Source organism: Hyperoodon ampullatus (genome assembly GCF_949752795.1).
Source record: "Hyperoodon ampullatus genome assembly, chromosome: 12".
Lineage (NCBI taxonomy): Eukaryota > Metazoa > Chordata > Mammalia > Artiodactyla > Ziphiidae > Hyperoodon > Hyperoodon ampullatus.
In genome coordinates this window covers 47494278-47515081 of record NC_136925.1, presented here as the reverse complement: position 1 = coordinate 47515081, position 20804 = coordinate 47494278, and the positions used below count along the sequence as shown (strand labels likewise).

Genomic DNA, 20804 nt, shown 5'->3' with positions numbered 1-20804 from the left:
ATCAATTTACATTCCCACCAACAGTGCAAGAGGGTTCCCTTTTCTCCACACCCTCTCCAGCATTTGTGGTTTGTAGATTTTCTGATGATGCCCATTATAACTGGTGTGAGGTGATACCTCATTGTAGTTTTGATTTGCATTTCTCTAATGATTAGTGATGTTGAGCATCCTTTCATGTGTTTGTTGTCAATCTGTATATCTTCTTTGGAGAAATGTCTATTTAGGTCTTCTGTCCATTTTTGGATTGGGTTGTTTGTTTTTTAATATTGAGCTGCATGAGCTGTTTATATATTTTGGAGATTAATCCTTTGTCCATTGATTTGTTTGCAAATATTTTCTTCCACTCTGAGGGTTGTCTTTTCATCTTATTTATAGTTTCCTTTGCTGTGCAAAAGCTTTGAAGTTTCATTAGGTCCCGTTTGTTTATTTTTCTTTTTATTTCCATTACTCTAGGAGGTGGATCAAAAAAGATCTTGTTGTGATTTATGTAAAAGAGTGTTCTTCCTATGTTTTCCTCTAAGAGTTTTATAGTGTCTGGTCTTACATATAGGTCTCAAATACATTTTGAGTTTATTTTTGTGTATGATGTTAGGGAGGGTTCTAATTTCATTCTTTTACATGTAGCTATCCAGTTTTCCCAGCATCACTTATTGAAGGTACTGTCTTTTCTCCATTGTATATCCTTGCCTCCTTTGTCATAGATTAGTTGACCATAGGTGCGTGGGTTTATCTCTGGGCTTTCTATCTTGTTCCATTGATCTTTGTTTCTGTTTCTGTGCCAGTACAATACTGTCTTGATTACTGTAGCTTTGTAGTATAGTCTGAAGTCAGGGAGTCTGATTCCTTCAGCTCTGTTTTCTTCTCTCAAGACTGCTTTGGCTCTTCGGGGTCTTTTGTGTCTCCATACAAATTTTAAGAATTTTTGCTCTAGTTCTGTAAAAATGCCATTGGTAATTTGATAGGGATTGCATTGAATCTGTAGATTGTTTTGGGTAGTATAGTCATTTCCATTGATTCTTCCAATACAAGAACAAGGTATATCTCTCCATCTGTTGGTATCATCTTTAATTTCTTTCAACAGTATCTTATAGTTTTCTGCATACAGGTCTTTTGTCTCCCTAGGTAGGTTTATTCCTAGGTATTTTATTCTTTCTATTGCAATGGTAAATGGGAGTGTTTCCTTATTTTCTCTTTCAGGTTTTTCATCATTAGTGTATAGGAATGCAAGAGATTTCTGTGTGTTAATTTTGTATCCTGCAACTTTACCAAATTCATTGATTAGTTCTAGTAGTTTTCTGGTGGCATCTTTAGGATTCTCTATGTATAGTATGTCATATGCAAACAGTGACAGTTTTACTTCTTCTTTTCCAATTTTTATTCCTTTTATTTCTTTTTCTTCTCTGATTGCCGTGGCTAGGACTTTCAAAAGTATGTTGAATAAGAGTGGTGAGAGTGGACAACCTTATCTTGTTCCTGATCTTAGAGGAAATGCTTTCAGTTTTTCAACATTGAGAATGATGTTTGCTGTGGGTTTGTCGTATATGGCGTTTATTATGTTGAGGTAGGTTCCCTCTATGCCCATTTTCTGGAGAGTTTTTAATATAAATGGGTGTTGAATTTTCTCAAAAGCTTTTTCTGCATCTATTGAGATGATCATATGGTTTTTATTCTTCAATTTGTTAATATGGTTTATCACATTGATTGACTTGTGTATATTGAAGAATCCTTGCATCCCTTAGATAAATCCCACTTGATCATGGTGTATGATCCTTTTTTTTTGTGTGTGGTACGTGGGCCTCTCACTGTTGTGGCCTCTCCCGTTGCGGAGCACAGGCTCCGGACGCACAGGCTAAGCGGCCATGGCTCACGGGCCCAGCCACTCCATGGCATGTGGGATCCTCCCGGACTGGGGCACGAACCCGTGTCCCCTGCATCAGCAGGCGGAGTCTCAACCACCGTGCCACCAGGGAAGCCCAGTGTATGATCCTTTTAATGTGTTGTTGGATTCCGTTTGCTAGTATTTTGTTGAGGATTTTTGCATCTATATTCATCAGTGATATTGGTCTGTAATTTTCTTTTTTTGTAGTATCTTTGTCTGGTTTTTGTATCAGCGTGATGGTGGCCTCACAGAATGAGTTTGGGAGTGTTCCTTCCTCTGTAATTTTTTGGAAGAGTTTGAGAAGGATGGGTGTTAGCTGTTCTCTAAATGTTTGATAGAATTCACCTGTGAAGTCATCTGGTCCTGGACTTTTGTTTGTTAGAAGATTTTTAATCACAGTTTCAATTTCATTACTTGTGATTGGTCTGTTCACATTTTCTATTTCTTCCTGGTTCAGTCTTGGAAGGTTAAACCTTTCTAAGAATTTGTCCATTTATTCCAGGTTGTCCATTTTATTGGCATAGAGTTGCTTGTAGTAGTCTCAGGATGCTTTGTATTTCTGCGGGGTCTGTTGTAACTTCTCTTTTTTCATTTCTAATTTTATTGATTTGAGTCCTCTCCCTCTTTTTCTTAATGAGTCTGGCTAATGGTTTATCAATTTTGTTTATCTTCTCATAGAACCAGCTTCTAGTTTTATTGATCTTTGCTATTGTTTTCTTTGTTTCTATTTCATTTATTTCTGCTCTGATCTTTATGATTTCTTTCCTTCTGCTAACTTTGGGTTTTGTTTGTTCTTCTTTCTCTAGTTCCTTTAGGTGTAAGGTTAGATTGTTTATTTGAGATTTTTCTTGTTTCTTGAGGTAGGCTTGTAGAGCTATACAATTCCCTCTTAGAACTGCTTTTGCTGTATCCCATAGGTTTTCGATCGTCGTGTTTTCATTGTCATTTGTCTCTAGGTATTTTTTGATTTCCTCTTTGATCTTCAGTGATCTCTTGGTTATTTAGTAATGTATTGTTTAGCCTCCATGTGTTTGTGTTTTTTAGGTTTTTTTCCCCTGTAATTCATTTCTAATGTCATAGCATTGTGGTCAGAAAAGACGGTTGATATGATTTCAATTTTCTTAAATTTACTGTGGCTTGATTTATGACCCAAGATGTGATCTATCCTGGAGAATGTTCCGTGCGCACTTGAGAAGTGCAATCTGCTGTTTTTGGATGGAATGTCCTGTAAATATCAATTAAATCTATCTGGTCTATTGTGTCATTTAAAGCTTCTGTTTCCTTATTTATTTTCATTATGGATGATCTGTCCATTGGTGTAAGTGAGGTGTTAAAGTCCCCCACTATTATTGTGTTACTGTTCATTTCCTCATTTATAGCTGTTAACAGTTGCCTTATGTATTGAGGTGCTCTTCTGTTGGGTGCATATATATTTATAATTGTTATATCTTCTTCTTGGATTGATCCCTTGATCATTATGTAGTGTCCTTCCTTGTCTCTTGTAACATTCTTTATTTTAAAGTCTATTTTATCTAATAAGAGTATTGCTACTCCAGCTTTCTTTTGATTTCCATTTGCATGGAATATCTTTTTCCATCCCCTCACTTTCAGTCTGTATGTGTCCCTAGGTCTGAAGTAGACAGCATATAGATGGGTCTTGTTTTTGTATCCATTCAGCAAGCTTGTGTCTTTTGGTTGGAATATTTAATCCATTCATGTTTAAGGTAATTATCGATATGTATGTTCCTATCACCATTTTCTTTATTGCTTTGGGTTTGTTTTTGTAGGTTTTTCTCTTGTGTTTCTCACTTAGAGAAGTTCCTTTAGCATTTGTTGTAGAGCTGGTTTGGTGGAGCTGAATTCTCTCAGCTTTTGCTTGTCTCTAAAGCTTTTGATTTCTCCATCGAATCTGAATGAGTTCCTTGCCGGGTAGAGTAATCTTGGCTGTAGGTTCTTCCCTTTCATCACCTTAAGTATATCATGCCACTGCCTTCTGGCTTGTAGAGTTTCTGCTGAGAAATCAGCTGTTAACCTTATGAGAGTTCCCTTGTATGTTATTTGTCATTTGTCCCTTGCTGCTTTCAATAATTTTTCTTTGTTTTTCATTTTTGCCAGTTTGATTGCTATGTGTCTCGGCATGTTTCTCTTTGGGTTTTTCCTGTGTGGGACTCTCTGCGCTTCCTGGAGTTTGGTGGCTATTTCCTTTCCCATGTTAGGGAAGTTTTTGAGTATAATCTCTTCAAATATTTTCTCGGGTCCTTTCTGTCTCTCTTCTCCTTGTGGGACCCCTGTAATGCAAATGTTGTTGTGTGTAATGTTGTCCCAGAGGTCTCTTAGGCTGTCTTCATTTCTTTTCATTCTTTTTTCTTTATTCTGTTCCGCAGCAGTGAATTCCACCATTCTGTCTTCCAGGTCACTTATCCGGTCTTCTGCCTCAGTTATTCTGCTATTGATTCCTTCTAGTGTAGTTTTCATTTCAGTTATTGTATTATTCATCTCTGTTTGTTTGTTCTTTAATTCTTCTAGGTCTTTGTTAAACATTTGTTGCATCTTCTCGATCTTTGTCTCCATTCTTTTTCCAAGGTCCTGGATCATCTTTGCTATCATTATTCTGAATTCTTTTTCTGGAAGGTTGCCTATCTCCACTTCTTTAGTTATTTTGGGGGGTTTTATCTTGTTCCTTCATCTGGTACATAGCTCTCTGCCTTTTCCTCTTGTCTGTCTTTCTGTGAATGTGGTTTTTGTTCCACAGGCTGCAGGAGTGTAGTTCTTCTTGCTTCTGCTGTCTGCCCTCTGGTGGATAAGGCTATCTAAGAGGCTTGTGCAAGTTTCCTGATGGGAGGGACTGGTGGTGGGTAGAGCTGCCTGTTGTTCTGGTGGGCAGAGCTCAGTAAAACTTTAATCCACTTGACTGCTGATGGGTGGGGCTGGGTTCCCTCCCTGTTGGTTGTTTGGCCTGAGGCAACCCAACACTGGGCTCTTTGGTGGGGCTAAATAGGGACTCTGGGAGGGCTCACGCCAAGGAGTACTTCCCAGCACCTCTGCTGCCAGTGTCCTTGTCCCCACGGTGAGCCACAGCTACCACCTGCCTCTGCAGGAGACCCTCCAACACTAGCAGGTAAGTCTGGTTCAGTCTCCCCCGGGGTCACTGCTCCTTCCCCTGGGTCCCGATGCACACACTACTTTGTGTGTGCCCTCCAAGAGTGGAGTCTCTGTTTCCCCCACTCCTGTCTAAGTCCTGCAATCAAATCACAGTTGCCCTCAATGTCTGATTCTCTAGGAATTCCTCCTCCCGTTGCCGGACTCCCAGGTTGGGAACCTGACATGGGGCTAAGAACCTTCACTCCAGTGGGTGGACTTCTGTGGTATAAGTGTTCTCCAGTCTGTGAGTCACCCACCGAACAGTTGTGGGATTTGATTTTACTGTAATTGCTCCCCTCCTACCATCTCATTGTGGCTTCTCCTTTGTCTTTGGATGTACGGTATCTTTTTTCGTGAGCTCCAGTGTCTTCCTTTGGATGATTGTCCAGCAGCTAGTTGTGATTCTGGTGTTCTCGCAAGAGGGAGTGAGAGCACACCCTTCTACTCCGCCATCTTGGTTCTTGTCTCAGAAGATCTCTCAGACAATCAATGAGATTGATTTCAAGTCTGTCTCCTCTTACATGGATGTTAGAGCTGATATAATTCTGTGGTCAGAACATCAAAAGAATAGACTCCATTTCCACCTTCTACAGGCTACCCACATTCCTTGGCTTGTGGCGTCTTCCTCTTTCAAAGACAGCAATGATGGGTTGAGTCCTTACATCACAAAGACAATGACCTTCTCCTGTAGTCACACCTCCCTCTAACTCCTCATAGCAGTTTTATTTGTAAAAAACCAAAGCTGGAAATAATCCAAATGTCCTTCAGCAGGTGATGGGTAAACAAACCCTGATATGTTTATACAATGGAATACTACTCAGCAATAAAAAGACCAAACTATTGATACATGCCACAATTTGGGTGGACTTAAGGGTATTATGCTTAGTGAAAAAAGCCAATCTGAAAAGGTTAAACACTGTGTGATTCCATTTTATATAGCATTCTCCAGCTGACAAAATCATATAGATGGAGAATAGAGTAGTGGTTGCTAGGGATAGGAATGAGGGTGGTGGAATGGGTGTGACTTCATAGGGGTTATATGAGGGAGTTTCTTTGTGGTGATAGTATAGTTCTGTATCCTGACTGTGGTCATAGTTACACAAACCTATACATGGATTAAATTGTGTAGAGCTACACACACACACACACACACCGACAAATGAGTGAAGGAAAAGGGATGAAAACTGAATCAGGTCTGTGGCTTAGTTAACAGTATTGTACCAATGTCAATATCCTAGTCATATAAAATGTCACCATTGGGGAAAAGCTGTATGGACAGTCCAAAGAATCCTATATAGTTTTGCAATTCCTTGTGAGTCTATAATCATTCCAGAAATATATATTTTCCTCTCACGCTTCATGCATTAATTGTTTGTGACATTTAACCATGAGTTTAAGGAATGAACTGAAAGGGCAAGAGGATAAAGCACAGAGAGGCTCTTCATGTCTTTTTGTTCTATATCACTGTTTTTAAGAGAATCAGAAGACAAAAGTACTTGGTCCTTTGCCAACTAGTAATGAGGACTGTCTTGTTAAAACAGAAGTGCCTTTGCAAAAGGGCTGTTGGGCTACATCCTATCATTCCTTTCCTCAGACACCTTCACAGCTCTCTTTTATTTACAAAATTAAGCCACACTCTTCATCCTGACATTGAAGACCTCCTACGACATGACCTCAGCTTAACTTTTTGGCTCTATCTTACTTTATTCCATAATGAGCACCCATTGCTTTAATCTGTTCTCTGCACCACAGCCTGCCTGCCTTTAAAACTCAAATGTGGCTTCCCACGGCACTAAGCCTAAAGACTCAAACTCTTGACCTGGCTGTCAAGACTTGTTGAGTCTAGCACTTGCCTCCTTCCCCAGCTCATCTTGCACCACTCTTTTCTTCACTCTCCTTGCCCAGTCACAAGCCCTTGCTCACAACCCCATCCTTGCCATGGTCCTTCCCACCACAGAGCCTTGAGCACGCTGTCTTCTTTGCTTGGACCTCTTTCCTTCTCAACTAATCTTCCACTTCTCTTATAGATCTCAGCTCTACCACTAGTCTTTTAGGAAAATCTTCCCCAACTTTCCAGTTTAGGCCAGGTTGTTTTGACAAATGTTCTCATAGAACTGTGTTGCTTTCTTTTAGAACACTCATCTCTGACTATAATGATACAGCCATTCATTTGGTTATTTGGCTGCCTTTCCCATTTGCCTGGAAGTGCCAAAGAATACAGAAAGTATCTTTTTTTACTATTTGCTCACTGTTCACTACCTAATACACTGACTTGAACAGAGAAGTATTCAGTAGCTATTTTTGAAGTGACTGGATGAATCAAACTGGAATAATTGTTCTCCAATCATATTCCTCAGGTTTTCTGCCCTAGGATTTTGCCATGATTTTCTTTCCAGGTTCAAAGCTATACCTAAATTTTATCCAATCTTATAGACTCTTCTGAATGGCTACTTTCTTGTTTCTGCAAATAAACATCATCTCTGGCTCCTTTGAAAACTATAGCACTTTGGCATCTGTTCCCTTGCCGTACATGATGTTACTATCAATAGACTGCGCCTCTTGTCCCCTTTACAAGTTCAGAAGCTCCTGGAGGGTAAGGTTGATTCATTTCCTTCATTCATTTTTTTTTTAACTCTGTAGAAGCTTTATCTTTTTTTTTCTGTTAATGTTTTTATTCTTTAATTTTATTTTATTTAAAAACTTTTAAATTTTATATTGGAGTATAGTTGATTAACAATGTTGTGTTAGTTTCAAGTGTACAGCAAAGGTTGATTCATTTCTATTTACATCACTTGCAATAACTAGTACATTTCTTAGATGCATAATTAATGTATTTTCCTTATTGATTAATATATGAATAAAAGCTAAACACTTAGCACGTATTATGTTCTCAATTAATATTTACAGAAACAAGGGAAAATCATTATAGGTCCTTGTTAGTTCCACTGATTTGCAATGAGTAAACAGAATTGAATTACAAAACAGCAGTACAGGCATGGTTCCCAGAGCAAATGCCTTCTATTCTGACCATTTATTATTATTTAATAAGTTTATTTTTTGTAGGTAGCAAAATGGTTCTAGAATTGTTTGATTCAACTTGCTTTTTTACTTCCCCCTATCCCTTGCTCAGTAAGTTATAATGAAGACAAACTGATATTTCAGTAGAATTATTTTTTGTCTTTCTACAGAATTAAAATAAATTTTGCATAGAATGCAGCATTAAATGCGGTGTCAAACAGCTAATTTGAGAGAGGTGGCAGGATGGATTAATGGTGGTGCATAACATGGGTTGAACAAAACACCTGAGGACAAGGGAAAAGTTGTTAAAACCTTGTCACTGTCTACAAAAAGAAATTGAAAAACTGAAAAAATTTTTTTATAAATCCCCATAGAACTTAAGCAACCAGTAATTGATTGTGACTTTTCAATGCTTAACAAAAGAAAACAAAAGTCAAATGGATTTCCAAAGGGGTAAGTTTCCTCTTCATGCTCCCCAGGAGGCCCATTTATAGACTCTGCACTAATGGGCCCAGTTCTGCCATGAAGCCAGCATTCCTCTTTCTTCTCCCACATACCTGTATAGACATTCCAGGGGCCTCTGCATGTGGGTAGAGAACTGCTGGCAATTTCTGTGTCCCCAAATACTGGAAATCAGTGCAATTTAATTAACCTCTTTAAAGATTTTTGGGTGCCTATTATGTGCTGGGTTTCCTACCAGGTACTAGAGATTCAAAGGTGAACAAGAAATCCTCTTTGCTGTGAAAGAGCTTACAGCTTGGTGGAGTAGGTGGAAACATTCAAACACCATTCTTAGGTAAGACAGACTGTGAAGACAGAGCTATAAGACAAAGTGCCTGGGAGCACAGGAGAGAGAGAGCATGAGAGAGAGAGAGAGACAGACAGAGACAGAGACAGAGAGACAGAGAGAGAAATTTGTTGTCATTGTGGAGCTTGTGGAAGTGAATAGGAGCTAGGCTGAGTTTGGAGGACTGTGGTTGTTCTCCCAGCATCCATCCACCTCATCTCTCCCTTAATGGGTGACAGATATGTGATTGGGTGAGATTGATCCTGCCGTGACTCCAGGAGTGAGTGCTGATTGGTGAGCCAGTGATTCTCAACTAGAGATGGTACCTGCTAGAGGGCATCTGGCAATCCATGAGGACACTTTTAGTTGTTACAAAGGCTGAAAGATGCTATGGGCATTTGATGGGTAGGGACCAGAAATCTTAAATGACCTATAAAGTAGGAAAACGACTCACATCATGAAAAATTGTCCTACCCAAAATGCCAGTGGTACTCCTACTGAGAAACATTGTCTAAACAAACCAGAGAAATCTCACCCTGTATTGGTTCAGAGAGTCCAGGTCTAGGTCAGTTAGCTCACACTGTTCCCCTGCCATCAGTGTGGTCCAATCAAATAGAGCTCTGGACTTTTCTTCAGTGGTTGTAGGGAAGCATCCTTTCTGTCCCTTATTGGGTATGTAGGAGGAAGCATGTAAACCCTATCTAATTCTGATTTAGATAGATTCCCATTCAATCTATATAATTTAAATTTATTCAAGTGGTTTGTTTGTTTGTTTCTTCATTTTTGTTATTGTTTCTAAACAAATTATTGGAATCGCAGCAATGTTGTTGAGGTATCAAATCTAAGCAAAATCTGACACGTGAACAATATTTTGTTTTCATCCTGGAGCCTTGGAATGACTATAAAATTCATAATATTGTCATAAAAAGAGAATAAGGGTGAAACAAAAATAGTCAAGATTATTATTTATGGTTTAATGAGGAATATAAGTGGTGTCTGGTAAAAATCGTGAAAATCTAAGTTAAATTTGCAATGATGTGTGTGTGTGCATGTGCGTGTATACACATAATTATATAAAAGAAAAGGAGAGAGAGGGAGGGAGGAAGGAAGGATGCAGTGGCTATCTTCATACCTAACACATTGTAGAAATTTAAATCTTGTCCCTTTAGAAAAAATTCTGTCTCTTCAGCTTACAAAATCTACACATTAAAGAAAGCTAAAAGAAAAGATTATTAAGCACTTTGATTACTTAATCAAAGTCCATTGCATATTCTAAAACGTTATAAGTTGTGATTAAAATAGATTTATTTTTATGTTTATTAATAATTCTTCTGCTGATGTAAGATTAGTATTCTTAGCTACAAATTATTTTCCTACATTGTCAATGGTTCTTGTGGTATACTAAAAACAAAGAAGAGATGTACAATTACATGTGAATTAAGAAAAATTAAAGGAACACAGAAATAAAGTTCCAGTTAAGTTTTATATAACCGATTTCCCTCTTGTTGCAAAACTTACAAACTAGTAATCAGAACTCCCAAGTGACTAAACTGAAAGTAAACTACATCTGGAAAATGAGGAAGATGAGAAGGGAAGAGAGCCTTGGTACCTGGATACTGGTCAGAGTCGTGTACTGGTAAGCCTTGACCACCAGATAGTTTGCTTCCAAGTCTATCAGTCCCAGGATCATATATTTCCACCATCTTCGTCGTAAAATTGCCAGGAGGTTTTCTTCTCCTGCGTTACAAAGTTAAGAAGAAATGGATTAAGCTCTGAACATGTTGAGAAACTGTATATTTAGAAGGATTCTAAAATATATATTACAGTACTATATTTTTTACCGTACCTTATCAAACGTTTAATTAAACAAATGAATCAATATGTCCAAGAATGACATGCTTGTGCTTAGTTTACTAGACTTCACGGTAGATTTCAGCCCTTCAAATTAGTTCCTATCCCAGAACAAGACTGGACAGGTTTTTAGTTCACTATGCAAAACATTTTCTCACAAACATTTGAACAAAAAATTTTGTCAAGTAAAAATAAAAGGAAAGGTGTTCAGAAAGGCTGTATAAACACGTGAAATCCAACTCATCCTGAACTTCAGGATTGTGGTAAAATAGACAAAAATGGAAAGAGGGTAGTCAAATGGAGAAAAGCCTGTGCTTAGCCGCAGATCTGCAGTAAGGCTGCAGGGTGCCACCCTGAGGGCTGCTCGCCTCTGAACCTTAGACGCAGGTGGTGTGTGGGTGATGGGAAGAGAGAGGAAGTTGGGGGTCACTCATGGATGAGGAAGAGTGCCACAGGCCTTGGTCTTAATGCTGCCGATGACTGCAAACTTCACCATCTTGCCTCTTACGCTGGTGGCCTCAGAACAGACTTTGAACTGCTTAGTTCTTCATCCTTATTTTTACATATTTCAGGTCTGAAATGTACCTTTTCTCAAAGTGGGGGAACATGATTATTATTAATAATAACAGCTTTCTGGGGCCAACCTGTGAGGTATCCTTAGAGGATGTGGAACATGCAGAAACCCTGAGTGAAAGGTGACGCTTGATACCAAAGAAACAATCCAAACATTTGGCCCAAAGTATGTTTTCTCTTGCTCTTCGATGTGCTGATTCCCCTGCATGGACTATTCTTCCCCCAGCCTTCAAATGAAGGAGCAGCATAGACTCTACCACCAGGAAGCCTTCCTTGATCTCTAACTTTGATCTTCTCAGAATCGGTTGGGTTTCCGTGCTATTGGCTCCTTTAACACCCTTTCTTATTCCACAGATACAGTACTTATCTCCCTGTATTATAATGGCCAGTTTTCTTGACTCTGTTACTCATTAGATTATTAACAATTTGAAGAGAGTGGCACTGTCTTGGTCATCACTTTATCTCTAGGGCCCAACAGTGCATGGTGAGTAGTCAATAAGTAATACAGAATCTATGAACACATTTTGTGTTTAATAACCTCAGCAATGTTAAATAACATTGAAATTGAAATATTTAAAATATATCTACTATAAACATTCTTGCACCAGACAATGAAAATTGCTTTCGAGTTAGAACATCTGACATAAATTCATTTGGTGACCGTTTTACACATAATACTCTATACATAGGACATAAAAAGGTCAATGGCACATTGAACCGCAAAGCTGAAATTCTAAGGTCACAAGTCACTGTCCCAGTTAATTTACATGATGAACAGAGAATTGCTAAACTCGGAGCACACCAGCCACATTTCAATATGTGACATTGAAAATCTGGATCATGGCGCTGTTTGTTCCGCCAATCAATACATATTCAAAGTTACACAGATTCAAAGGAATGATTTGTTGTCTTGCTGTTTGTTCTGCTGAAGAAGTTTGCAAGCAAAACACTCTAAACAAATGCTCCCATATTGTTTCACTTGAGCACCTGCAAACGTACAACACACTTGCTTAGCAAAATTATCCAGGAAGGCAAGAAAGCTCTTTTTTTTTTTTTTTTTTTGGCTGAGCAAAAAATGCAACCTTTAAAAGGCCTGCTTAGGGATTTATCTACATGACTCTCATTAACACTGATGTACAATAGGCCATTAAAATTCTAGAATAGTGAAGATATATTCTTTAGAGCCCTTGTGTCAAAGTGCTTTCTAAACCTCATGAAACTGGGCCATCCATAAAAGCACCAGCACAACTGGTGGTACGTTAACGTTTTGAAGCAAAAGAATTAAAAAAAAAATTAACTAAGAGGAGTAATAAAATCTATGGGTGGAAATTTTAGAATTATAATTTGGCATTTAAATTTGTTGTTATTATTCTTACTATCAACATGTTCAAATATAAATAAAAAGCATAGAGAATAATGTGATAAGGTAATCTCCAACCTGATTTGATTAATGTTAAAAATTTGCCATGTTTGCTTCAGATTTTTTTCTGAGAAAGGAAATGTTACAGATGAAATTGAAGCCCCCTTTCTGCCACTGCCAGATTCCATTCCCTTCCCTCCTTCCTCAAATCACCATCTTGATATTGTTATGTACCATTCATGTTCATGTCTTTGTTATACGTTTTCTACATATGTATGTATTTAAATGAAAGTTTATTGTATATTCTGTACCTGTTATTCTTCTAGTGTTCTTTAAACATTGTTCTAGAAATAGATCCCTATTTTTTAATGTAGAGAATAAATGTAATATACTTTAAATGATATATAATCACATTTTATAAATATGCCACAATTTATCTCATCTCCCACTGACATTTAAGTTGTTTCCAATTTTTCTTTAAAGAACATCTTTGTACATATGTATCTCTATAATTGGTTTAGAGTTTAATTTTGTTTTCATTCTCTTTTTAAAGAACTGTGGAGTATGCAAGTATTCACAAATGTGTAAAACATAATTAAAGAAAGTAACCCTAATTGAAAGTAACATAGCGTTCCAGCAACAATAACTATCGCAATAATTGAGAACAGAGAGGGAAATTATTGACAGTCTTGATCATGTGACTCATATCTCATTTTACTAAGCATCAACAGAACGACCAATCAATGTGTTTTTTTCATTTTTGTAACAAATACTTATATGCTACTATGTACCAGGCAGTGTCTATGTGCTTTACAAATATTAATTTACTTAATCCTTATAATATCCCTGTATGGAAGGTATTTCTTTTAACCTTATTTACAGATGACAAAACTGGGGCCTGGAGGAGTTAAGTAACTTGCCCAAAAGTTCGCAAAGATGAGCCAGGATTTGAATTCATGACAATCTGGCACTAGGCTTCATACTCACTGGTACTGCACTATTTTACCTTATTGGTTTGTAATTATGGCACTGTCCTCAGGAGTCATTCATTTCTCATTAAAGGAGACCTGCTTGTCCCAACTCACCTGCAGGGTGTCCCTCTGCCAGACTCCAGGGGGCGCCTGGCACATTGAAGCCGACGTGCACAGCGTCCCCTAGTGTTGCCGATGCCCAGCCGCGCAGTCATGTGTCCACTCCTGAATCAGCTTAGGGATGAGCATGTGTCCCATCACCCTCACTCACTTCAGTATCAAAAGTTGATGTCTCCCTGCCTGATCTAAGTGCATGACAGTTTCCCTTTTGAAATGTAAAATAAGGCTTTCAATCAAATTTATGGCTTAACAAAGTCTAATGATAAGAATTACTGTTATATGCTGTATTACTAGTTGAAGCCTCGGGCATAATAACAATGGTCACACATGGGGTGGGGCGAGCGTGGCAGTGGTCAGTGAATGTTGAATGAAGGAAGCGGAAACACTTGTGCAAAGACTGAAACATGGTCCACATTCATGGCAGCGACTGGAAACCTGAAGAGCCTTGATTCATAGATAGGACTCTTGTTCACCCCCAGTGGTGGTCTGAGTAGAGAATAAAAGGATTGCGAGACAGCACCAGAGGTGAATTCAGCAAAGGGAACAAGGAGCTGCATTATTCTCAGGACTGCATTTTCATTAAGGGCTCTCGTGGGTGGTGTGATCCTTCATGGTGTTTTTCTGCAAGGACAGAACTCAGCATGCATTTGCACGGAGGGTCTGCAGCAAGAGTGAAGCCCCTGCAAAGGGGGCAAGACCCTTGCTTGAATGGACGCCTCCTCGGCTCACAACTTGAAGCCATAATGCCATCTTCCTTTACCAGAACTCCAGAGAAGAGGTTAAATATTCATCAGTGAATTTGAAAAAAGGAATGACTGAAGATGGAAGTTTTAATCACTCACCTTTAAAAGGTGAAATTTAGTATTAGGATGTAGAATTCAAAACAATTCTTTTGTCAGAAAAGTGAACAAAATAAATGTGCTAATAATACGGAAATGAAAATGCAAATGGTTCACAAAAAGAATTGCAATCAATTGCACCTCATAATGTGAATCTGAGGGTAAGGATGAAATATAAAAAGGACAAATAGGGCTTCCCTGGTGGCGCAGTGGTTGAGAGTCTGCCTGCCGATGCAGGGGACACGGGTTCGTGTCCCTGTCTGGGAAGATCCCACATGCCGCGGAGCGGCTGGGCCCGTGAGCCATGGCCGCTGAGCCTGTGCGTCCGGAGCCTGTGCTCCGCAACGGGAGAGGCCACAGCAGTGAGAGGCCCGCGTACGGTAAAAAAAAAAAAAAAAAAAAAAAGAATACACCCGCTTGCATGTTAAACACTGTCACTATTGATCACTGAAATCTTAAAGATGTTATGTTGTTGCATGATCAAACACAAACCAGTACTATTGTCCCATATTTCTAGCTGTGATAGACACATTTCTTTGTACTGATATGTCATCCAACAACCAAAATTTAACTGATTAAAATGGAGCACATCTTCCTACTCCAAACTCCTGTCCAGTTTATGCTTTTTGTTGAGCAACCAGCCCTTGGGGCCCATTTTAACCTTGTTAGCTCTTTTGAGGTTATCTATATGCGCAGATTCTTGCTCTGAGAAGTCTCGCCAAGAGTTTTTCCCTTTTGATTTAGATAGTGAGTCAGCGAGGCTGGCTTTTCTTTTCTGGCTCCAGGAGACAGCCTTCTCAGAGAAGACAAGAATGGTGCCCTGCAGAGTTGTGGATGTGGCAGCCATGCCTTCCCTTTGGCAGGGCAACATAGGGAGGGCACTAGAGCCATTCAGCAATGGGCTCGAACCCAGCCTCTTCCGGGCAGTGGGTGTATGATATTGTTGCACAATTTAGTCTCTCTAAATCTCAATTTTCCTCACCTATACAACAGAATTACTAGGTGGACCTGCCTCCCTGAGTGTTGGTCAGGATTAACTGAGATATTTATAAAATGCTTAACATGGTACCTCGAAAGGAGCTCTTATCATTATCTTGACTTTAATCACAGCTGGTCTTTCCTCATGCCAAACTTCCGACATACTGTAGACGTGCAGTAAAGAATTTAACCTTGCCCCCAAAGAGGTCTGCCATTTGTCCTGGGGTAACATTATGATTCAGGGCTGAGGATGGCCATGTCAGAAAGACCAACAATGTGGTTTGGGGTGAAGGCTTTGGGTCACGCCCAGAGACTAGAGAATCAATCAGGCTTACATAATGGAGCTTCAGTAAAAACCTGAACACAGAGGCTCTAGCAAGTTTCCCTGATTGGCAATATTTTGTCCATATTGTCACACACTTGTGCTGGGAAAGTAACATGTCTTGTCTCCATTGGGAAAGGACAATGGAAACCCTGGACTTGGTACTTCTTTAGGACTCTGCATATGGGCTTATTCCCTTGGTTGATTCTAATCTGTATCCTTTCCCTGTAATAACTCAAACCATGAATATAATAGCTTTCAGTGAGTTCTGTGAGGCTTAGTAAATTTCTGAAACTGACAATGGTTTGGGGGATCCTCCCCCAACCCTGAACTTGCAATTGGCATCAGGAGAGAGGGTGGTCTTGTGTGGACTCTGAACTTTCCCATTTGGTTTAAACTCTCACAGTGTTATGAGGTAAGGGTAGTGTTGGGACTGTGCCCCTAAACCTTTGCATCTGGTTTTCCTCAAACACAACTAAATTTGTCCCTCTCTTGCTCAAGAACTCAAGTACTTGTTTGGTGCATCTCAGCAAAACCAGGCCCCAGAACCCTCGAGGTCTGAATTCAAATGAAAACAAACAACTGGTGTCCTTTCCAGGTGATTTTAAACAATGTATGTGATGATTTGTGGTCTTGAAAGAATATAAAAACTTCACACTTTAAACCTAAATTTTCCGTCATTATAGAGATATCACTTACCGTTGGAAATACTGTTCACTAGCTCAAAATGGTTAATGATAGGTTGGCTGTGTGTGGGGTGGATGCTTTGATTTGAAATTATTCAAAGCAGTCATAACGAAATGATGGACTCATATAAATCTCTCTACTTTCCTGTGGCGAGCCGGCTGAGAGGAAAACGTATTTGTCCTTTTTAATGACATGACTGTTTTCCTTTTCTTCATTCCATTTTGTGAAAAGTGACCCTATTTGCCTTTTGAAGGCTTCCTGTAATTGGCTCTGATGCCCCCCCCGACGTTAGCAGATGAATCTGTCAGTTTTGTGAATTTTGTTTTGAACAAAGAGCTGTGTAGTAGCTAATGACACATGATGTAAGGGGAAGAGGCCAGAGCAGGCTTGCCTCCGGACCCCTGCCACCTGCTGAGCATATTCAAAAGACAACATGACAGAAGATGCTAGCCTGAACTTTTGAGGGCTGACCTTGAGCTTTGACATGAGAGCATCTGTCATGGTGGACACATAGGTTAGACCCAACATGGGAAATTAGCAAGAGGAGCGTCAACGGGCCAGAAGCCTGGCTAAGCAGAAAGCTGGCTGGCCTCCTCTCCCCTGTTCACGCTCCCATCTCCCACACCAAATGTCAAGTACAGATCTACCAAGGCCACTTCTGTTACCTGACATTTATTTTTCATTGAACACCATTTGTCAGGACAAGGCCAGAGGCAACATATATTTACTTTCTTATTTAACTGCCACCCTATACTCTAGGTTAAAAGCGTGGCATCAGAGAGACCTCTGTTAAAGTACTGACTGTGCCACTTAACTGGCTGTGTCACCTTGGGAAAGTTTACTCCTTTACAAAAGGGGGTAAACACTACTTACTTGAAAATGTTGCTATACCAAATACATGAGAAAATGTATGTAACATCTCTGGCTTCCAGTAAATATTTGATAGCTTTGCTATTAACAGCCTTATGAAGAAACTGTTTTTCAGATCATGAAATCCGGTTTTGAAGAATTTTAAGTAATCTGTCCAAGGTCTGTCCTGACTTTTTACTGCAAAGCATTCACTACTCTAAGAATGATGCTTTTTGTTTACATGGTACATTTAATAAAACAAATCAGAAATATTTTTATCTTTTTATCAAATCTTTCTGAAATTAAGTTCAGTAGAAACAAGGCAGCATTTTCTGAGCAATGCAATAATAGTATGCAATGTGTATTTCTAGAATACACACACATATATTCTAAAACATATTTCCATCTGAAAATACTGAAGAATCTATTCATGCAGTTAAAAAGTTTCCACTTTACTAACCTAGTGGTAATGAGCACCATAGCACACAGATTATCACCTTAAAATATCATCTTAAAATTTTTCACACACAAAAAAGATAATCTTGGAGAAATGATTGATTGCAGTTCTGGATCAGGAAATGTAATACAAGTTAAACCTGGAACATTTTGTTATACAAAAGAGCAAGGAAACAATAAAGAAACTACTTGGGTTGTGTTAAAAGGACTCAGAGGCCAACTTGAAGTGTCTTTTGTATAAAAATAACACTAAAATGGATTGAAATGCATCAGATATGTTTAAATCCATGAGTTCATAAAGAATCTAAAAGCAACAGCAATAAAAACAATCACAACCAAATTAAAAAAACTAATTGGTCACTCTTGGATATTAGTAAACCAACTCAATATTTTGAAAATTGGTAAAAAAAAGGACAAGAATCAAGTTTTCCCCCCTGGGATTCTCATATGAACTATACCACTAGGTAACTAAATTGCAGATGAGGGGAGATTGGTCTTTATGGTGATATTCTAGCTAATAAAGAAGAAATGAGAGAATTAGAATACCCTCATTTTGTACCCTCTAATGAATATAGGCCTAGAAGGTCAAGCTACTAGCATTTCAAAGAAAGAGGCAACCAAGCATTATGTTTTATGGGCTTCCTGATGGATGAACAAAACACTACGTATGGGAAAAAAAAAGAAAGACACCAAATCTGATCAAGTTTTAGGACTTAACTACACCAATTTAAGAAATACAGAGGTCACAAAAGTATGTATTGAATTACTCTAGAAAGATTCAATCAGCAAAAATCCAGATTGTGGGATATACTGTAGTCCAGCTGCTCAGTTTGGCCTGTTGAATGGCAGTGACTGCAGCAACTGAGAATTTGTCAGAAATGCAGAATCTCAGGCCAACCCCAGACTACTGATTCCAAACCAGCATTTGATCAAGTGCCCAGGTTATTCCTATGCATTACAGGTTGAGAAGCAGTGATTGTATGGACCACCTGACAGATTCTTCAACAAAGAAATTGCAATAAAAATGAAAGAAGGGAGCTTCAAGATGGCGGAGGACTAAGACGTGGAGATCACCTTCCTCCCCACAAATACATCAGAAATACATCTACATGTGGAACAACTCCTACAGAACACCTACTGAACGCTGGCAGAAGACCTCAGACCTCCCAAAAGGCAAGAAACTCCCCACATACCTGGGTAGGGCAAAAGAAAAAACAGAGACAAAAGAATAGGGATGGGACCTGCACCAGTGGGAGGGAGCTGTGAAGGAGGAAAGGTTTCCACACACTAGGAGCCTCTTCGCAGGTGGAGACTGCGGGGGGCGGATGGGGGATGCTTCGGAGCCGCGGAGGAGAGCGCAACAGGGGTGCAGAGGGCAAAGCGGAGAGACTCTCGCACAGGGGATCGGTGCTGACCGGCACTCACCAGCCCGAGAGGCTTATCTGCTCACCCGCCGGGGCCGGCGGGGGCTGGGAGCGCTAGCTGGGAGGGAGTCCGGGAAAACGTCTGGAGCTGCCGAAGAGGCAAGAGACCACTGTTTTGGGGTGCGTGAGGAGAGGGGATTCAGAGTACCCCTTAAACAGCTCCGGAGATGGGCACGAGCTGTGGCGATCAGCGCGGACCGCAGAGACGGGCATGAGACGCTAAGGCTGCTGCTGCCACCACTAGGAAGCCTGTGTGCAGCACAGGTCACTATCCACACCTCCCCTCCCGGGAGCCTGTGCAGCCTGCCACTGCCAAGGTCCCGGGATCCAGGGACGGCTTCCCCGGGAGAGCGCACTGCGCGCCTCAGGCTGGTACAACGTCATGCCAGCCTCTGCTGCCGCAGCCTCGCCCCGCATCCGTATCCCTCCCTCCCCCCGGCCTGAGTGAGCCAGAGCCCCCAAATTAGCTGCTACTTTAACCCAGTCCTGTCTGGGCGGGAACAGACGACCTCAGGTGACCTACACGCAGAGGCGGGGCCAAATCCAAAGCTGAAACCCAGGAGCTGCGCGAACAAAGAAGAGAAAGGGAAATCTCTCCCAGCAGCCTCAGAAGCAGTGGATTAAAGCTCCACAATCAACTTGATGTACCCTGCATCTGTGGAATACCTCAATAGACAACAAATCATCCCAAATTGAGGAGGTGGACTTTGGGGGCAAAGATATATTATTTTTTCCCCTTTTTCTCTTTATGTGAGTGTGTATGTGTATGCTTCTGTGTGTGATTTTCTCTGTATAGCTTTGCTTTCACCATGTGTCCTCGGGGTTATTTTTTATTTTAATAACATTATTTTATTTTACTTTATTTTATTTTATCTTCTTTCTTTCTTTCTTTCTTTCTTTCCTCTTCCCTCCCTCCCTCCCTCCCTCCCTCCCTCTCTCTCTCTCTCTCTCTCTCTCTCTCTTTCTTTCTTTCTTTCTTTCTTTTTTCCTCCCTTTTATTCTGAGCCGTGTGGATGAAAGGCTCTTGGTGCTGCAGCCAGGAGTCAGTGCTGTGCCTCTGAGGTGGGAGAGCCAACTTCAGGACACTGGTCCACAAGAGACCTCCCACCTCCATATAATATCAAACAGCGAAAATCTTCCAGAGATCTCCATCTCAACACCAGCACCCAGCTTCACTCAACGACCGGCAAGTGACAATGCTACACACCCTATGCCAAACAACTAGCAAGACAGGAACACAGCCCCATCCATTAGCAGAGAGGCTGCCTAAAATCATAATAAGGCCACAGACACCCCAAAACACACCACCAGACGTGGACCTGCCCACCAGAAAGACAAGATCCAGCCTCATCCACCAGAACACAGGCACTAGTCCCCTCTACCAGGAAGCCTACACAACCCACTGAACCAACCTTAGCCACGGGGGACAGACACCAAAAACAACGGGAACTACGAACCTGCAGCCTGCAAAAAGGAGACCCCAAACACAGTAAGTTAAGCAAAAAGAGAAGACAGAAAAACACACAGCAGATGAAGGAGCAAGGTAAAA

At 40.2% G+C, this 20804-nt stretch overlaps 1 protein-coding gene across 1 annotated transcript in view; it reads right to left on the bottom strand.

Annotated features, from left to right (window-relative positions):
• The window catches only part of SLC35F1 (solute carrier family 35 member F1), a gene marked incomplete at both ends in the record, with an annotated part of 405350 nt that overhangs the window by 73754 nt on the left and 310792 nt on the right, over positions 1 to 20804 (bottom strand). The window contains one exon of the mRNA XM_079716472.1: positions 10435 to 10562. Within this exon, the coding sequence (XP_079572598.1) occupies positions 10435 to 10562 (128 nt within the window). The remainder of the gene's footprint in view (positions 1 to 10434; positions 10563 to 20804) is intronic.